This window comes from Cyprinodon variegatus, unplaced genomic scaffold (genome assembly GCF_000732505.1).
Source record: "Cyprinodon variegatus isolate N-32 unplaced genomic scaffold, C_variegatus-1.0 Scaffold75, whole genome shotgun sequence".
NCBI lineage: Eukaryota > Metazoa > Chordata > Actinopteri > Cyprinodontiformes > Cyprinodontidae > Cyprinodon > Cyprinodon variegatus.
The window spans coordinates 1,585,619-1,590,915 of record NW_015150528.1 but is presented as its reverse complement, the minus strand read 5'-3'; the positions used below and the strand labels follow the sequence as shown (position 1 = coordinate 1,590,915).

At 36.9% G+C, this 5,297-nt stretch overlaps 2 protein-coding genes across 2 annotated transcripts in view; both read right to left on the bottom strand.

The window, feature by feature from the left end:
* grk7 (G protein-coupled receptor kinase 7) overlaps positions 1-2,274 on the bottom strand; it is a 10,221-nt gene extending 7,947 nt beyond the window's left edge. Inside the window, exon 1 of the mRNA XM_015372723.1 lies at positions 1,678-2,274. Coding sequence (XP_015228209.1) covers positions 1,678-2,274 — 597 coding nt within the window. The remainder of the gene's footprint in view (positions 1-1,677) is intronic.
* Positions 2,275-3,267: 993 nt separating this feature from the next.
* On the bottom strand, positions 3,268-5,146 carry rnf7 (ring finger protein 7). The gene is made up of 3 exons (XM_015372716.1): positions 4,900-5,146; positions 4,757-4,804; positions 3,268-3,738 (listed from the first exon to the last, which is right to left on the bottom strand). The coding sequence occupies exons 1-3, from the start codon at positions 5,063-5,065 to the stop codon at positions 3,620-3,622; spliced, it is 333 nt and encodes a 110-aa protein (XP_015228202.1). The 5' UTR covers positions 5,066-5,146; the 3' UTR covers positions 3,268-3,619.
* Positions 5,147-5,297: the final 151 nt, after the last annotated feature.

The following is a 5,297-nucleotide window of genomic DNA, read 5'->3' as shown; positions in this document are numbered from 1 at the left end:
TTATTTTATTTTGATATAATGACTGCTCTAAGTGGGTCGCTCTGTCAGCTGAAGCCGTGTTTTAGAGTCTCTATACTCCAGTTAATGATTAATCGCTTACTAAATTAGTTGATGATTATTTCAATAATCGGTTAATCTTGATTAGTCCGATTCATTTTTTCAGCCCCAATTTCAGCAGTGACTTTGCAAAAAAAAAAACTGGAGTGGAACATTGTATTGAAAAAGCTCATGGGTGTGGGAACGGCTATCTTTTCAAATAGAGCTTCAAGGGGTAATTATTTTATTTTAATTTTCATTCCATTTTCTTTTTGGTTTCATGAAACTTTTTATTCTCCTTATATGAGAAAATTATCAACATTGTATGTTTGATTTGATTATGTCTGTTTTTGTATGATTTATTATTTTACTTATCAAAGCATTTTTAATTTGTCATTTATGCACTACAGATTAGTTTTGTATATTGCTCTTGCATTTTGAACCAAAAAGTGTAAACCACATAACCCTTTATTATTAGCTCATAATAATGGCTAAAATGATCTAATTTATGTTTTTTATCATTACATTATATTAACAAATACCATTCTTAGAAGATTAAGTTGTTTTCTTTTTTTAATGAATTTCAACATTTAAGTTTCAAAACAAAACAACATTAAAGAACCGGGAATATGTAGTTAGATCTATACTTGTTTTGCCATTTGCTTGAATAATATGTTTTCATTTTTTACATTAATATTGTGTAGAGGAACATATATCCTTTCTCTTAAGAAAAACCTTTATGTTCAGTCCTTACTTTAACTCTGTAAAACCCGTGAAATCATTTTAATAAAAATTAAAAATGTTTAAACTGGAGTTGTCATTAAACATTGAAATAATAAATATTTAAATTAAAATAAGTTATTCGTATGATATGTGATGCATTAGGCATTTCCATATAATGTTTTTTTTTAAATAAATTTTCTGTTCTTTCTTTTTCACCTTGTGTCTGGTTATATAAATCAGGATTTTCAAAAAACAAACATTTCCCACTGATGATGATGAGGAGGACTCAAATATGATTTACTTGGTGTTAAAGACTTAAAAACTAAAGATGCAAATAAACCATGTGTTGTTGAAAGTTGCAACCAGCTTCCTATTGGAGATATTGTACAAAAATAATAAGTTGACTTTTATTTAAAGCTCATGCAATATGTACCAGTTTTATTTAGCTGGGCTCAGGGTAAAATGGCTCTTTTTACTGCAATAGTTGCCTGCAACAACCCTGGGCTTAGATGGTGCATGAAATTGGGAGACTGTAAACAGCAAGAGCTTTAGTAGATTTATAGTGAGCATGTGAATGATCTGATCATCTAAACATTGATTGCAGCAATATTATTGGTAGAAACAAAATAGTTTTTTGATAGGGACCCCAATAAAGGCTCTGATTGGCCAAGAGTGAAAGCCCTGCAGGCAATCTGAAATCCCTCACTACACAGTTTATTAGGTTTAGCACGTGTGCTATGCTGACAGGCACATAGTATTTATTTGGTTGGAGGGGGGGTTCCACATATCTGGCTCAGCCCCTGATCCCAGTCTATATTTTAGTTACATGTTTACTTCAAGGTAAGTTTTTACCAATGTCCTTGTAAATGTAGTTTAATGTATTGTCTTATTTATTCTCATAAGACTTTTATTACTGACCTCACCGAAGCCACCTCTGCCCAAAGTCCTGAACTCGTAAAAATATCTGTCAGTAATCTTCTGCCTCTCACATTCCTTCCACTGCAGAAAGTGGTAAAAGAAGGGGCTTTTCAGGTACTCCAAAAAAGGTTTTCCTTTCAGGTAATTTCTGGTTGCATCTCTCATCTGCTCCATGGCTGCCTCATCGTTTTTGCCTGCGAGAGCCATGATCATCTTCACATCCTCTGCTGTGAGGTAGGAGAGGAACGTGTGAGACTGAGGCTGACAGAACTTTGAAAGTATCCTCTGTTTAGTCTTGTCTTTGTTTCCGTCCTCAGCAAAGCTCCAGTGGCTCAGCTCCTTCAGGAACTCAGCAGCAGCCACACACTGTGGGTCAGAAGTCAGGAGAAACTGCTCAAACAACCTTCTCCCGATAGGCTGCTGCTCACAGAGCGACTCGTATGTCTTCTCGGCTGCTGTCCGAGGAGCAGTGGACTTCTTTGGCTTGGGCAGCGTCAGGGGCACTCGCTGCATTCTCAGCTTGTTCCGATCAACCTCCAGGGCCCTTAGGTAGGCTGTGTTGGCCACCAAGCTGTCCACACCCACCAGGTCATCCATGGGTGGATGTATCCTGTGGTATACAGCGTTAAAAAACTAAGAACACTTACATTCACCCATCTGAGAGTTTGAGGCACCAGAGAGACCATCAAGATCCAACATCCTGATCATTCTCTGCTTCTTATCCCACACGGCTTTGCACGTTTTTGTGAAGACGGCACATGGGGAAAGCAACTTATGTGGTTTGAACTTAAGAGGATTTAGACCGGTCTATTATTAGGTGATGCAAAGTGGTTGTGTGCATCGACCGAACTGCCACTCTGATAGATGGTGCAGTTTTCAGAGAAATGTCTGTGCAGTTATAATAATCCTGCAATAATAATCAGCTTTACATGCATTAAAACTACCAATTCAAATAAATATAAGTAGATATATATTAGGTACCTTTATCTATCCCTTATGAAAAATTCTTCATAGGTGTATCTATTCAGCATTAAAATGACTGCCAGTCAACCTTATTGATAATGATTTTTAATCAAATGCAGATTTTGGTAAAAACAAAAAAAACTAAGGCTGCTTCTTTTTTCACATTCCCTCCAGGTTAAACAAGGTTGATGCAGCCTTCCAGCCAGTTGCATGTTTAATTCAATTATCTCCCCCTCACTAAATGTATTTTTTACCAGGAAAGAACATTAAACCAAACTGTTTCATCCTGAGCTTCTCTATTCTTGAAGATGTTGGATTTTCTAATATAATCAATAGGTCCAAACTAGAGCAATGCCACCCTTACACATAATCCTACGCTCACAGCATAATGGGTAACAAGGTTACAGTCATGTAGAGCACGCTCATTCTAAGCCCTAACATCCGGAAGTAACAGTTAAACGCCATATGTGTGCTCGATTAAACTTCTTTTTTTTGGTCTATAATGAGTTTAGAGAAGTGGGAAACGTTTATTGTCAGGATAAACCTCTTTTTGATGCTTTTAATTGTATTTGATATTTCTGACAAATACAGGAAAACTTTATTCTGCAAAAAATATATTAGGCACACTTTCACTTTATTAATGGGACTTTTATTTCAAGAGTGTCTGAATCACTATTATTCACATTTCATTTCTTTTAAAAAAGAAACTCACATTTTCAAGATGCGCCAAACACCACATAACTGTAAGCAAAACATTTGACGCTCCAACACATTTTGTTCGTCTCTTCTCGACACGTGATCCCCCTCAGCCGCCGATCTGCGCAGCTCAAACTGTGTCCATTGTCCTCATTCTGATACCAGGTATAACGGAAACATGCAACCGTCAAGGGAGCGGACAGCTCAGGAAATGCTGCCGGGAACACTGAGAAGTCCATCACCATTATCTGGTGCATTTGTACAGTCCACCTGGACGGCGTGCTTATTTGCCGATTCTCTGAACCACCCAGTCCTGTTGGCAGAGCGGGCAGCGGTTGTTCTGCTTCACCCAGAGTGACATGCAGCAGTTATGGAAGGAGTGGTTGCATTCCCCCCATACAACTGAAAGAGAGGCAATAAATATGACCAGCTGAAGAGATCTTTTTACAAAATACAATATATATATGCATAAAATAATTATATTTCTTGTAAAGAGATGTCAACACTTTTGCACTGTATTTGTCTCAGATCTCATCATGCTTTTTTAGTACCAGCTTTGACAAAGCAGGCAGGGAAATAAAGCAAGTCTTTATAGTATTTTTTAATATTATACATAAGAGAAATGGAAACAAAACATCTACAGGCAGTGCTTGTAGTCTCTTTAAAATCACAGATTTATTGTATGGTGGAAAACGTTTCTTTTAAACATTAAACTAAGAGGTTTTCAGAAAAGGGTGAGGCTCTAGTGATAAAAACTAGGGCTGCAACTAAAGATTATTTTTAAAAATCAACTAATCTCTTGATTATTTGGTTGATTAAATGATTATTTATCAGATAGCAAAAGGTTCCTTAAAGGAGACTTTCTGCATAATTAAACCAGGTGAAACTAAAACCACTTGAAGAGTTCTGGATGGAGCATATTGGCAGATGAACAATTACATTTTTTATCTTAAATGCAAAATGTTTACACATTTCTGTTACAATTGACATAACTGCAGCTAACAGTGGGTTCCTCTGTCAGCTAAAGGCATGTTGTACAGTCTCCATACTCCAATTAACAATTAATCGATTACTAAATTAGTTGAAGATTATTTTAAGAATCGATAAATCCAATTAATTGTTTCAGCCCTTATAACAGCATATATTTCATTGCCTCATTACTGAATAGAAATAGCTATGTCTTTCTCAGTGTCTGCTATAAAATATTCTGCAATAAAGATAATTATAATAATTATAATCAATGATAATTATCCTAACATAGCTTCTATATAACGTTATTTGGGCGAAGTATTGAATATGTTTATGTGAGGCTAGCTGTTGTTGTTTTTTTGACAGCTCCCACTGATTAGCCAGAGCTAGCTTGTGTGACTAACTGTTGCTTTTCGTAACGTTTGACTGTTTTCAGTGTGAACCATCTTACCGACACAGTCCTCTTGTTTATTCTCCGCCTGGCATCGAAGGCACGCGTCTGCAAAACGCCAAGGAAACAATTTGACAGTTTGTACAATTGAAACAAACTGCTAGCTTCTTTAGCCATATATCAGGGCTGAGCTAACGACTCACCCATAACTTGTACCCGACAAATGGCGCAGGTATCGCACTCAACATCCCAGCTCCACATGGCTACTGCGTTCCACTTCTTCAGGGAAAACATCTTGTCTCCACCCGACTTAGAGCCCGAAGAGGTGTTGTGCGACAGGACTAATCCCGGTTCGTCAGCGTCATCCATATCTGCCGCAAAACGGTACAAGCTAGCGTTAGCTTAGCTAAACAAAATGGAAGGATCACATCCTAATGGTAACCTGGTTAGCCAGCGTCATACCTGCGAGATGACAGAAGAGGGCGCTATTGGTCAAATATTTAGTTCATTGTAACTTGCTTAAAAAAATGAATGACACTCACACACACACACACACACACATTTATTTATATATATATATATATATATATATATATATATA

Excerpts from the sequence above, each read along its gene's own strand:
- rnf7 (XM_015372716.1), bottom strand. The coding sequence starts at position 5,065 with ATGGATGACGCTGACGAACCGGGATTAGTCCTGTCGCACAACACCTCT. Across the intron at positions 4,805-4,899 it reads TTGTCGGGTACAAGTTATGG|ACGCGTGCCTTCGATGCCAG; the intron begins GTGAGTCGTTAG and ends GGCGTTTTGCAG. Across the intron at positions 3,739-4,756 it reads TAAACAAGAGGACTGTGTCG|TTGTATGGGGGGAATGCAAC; the intron begins GTAAGATGGTTC and ends CCTCTCTTTCAG.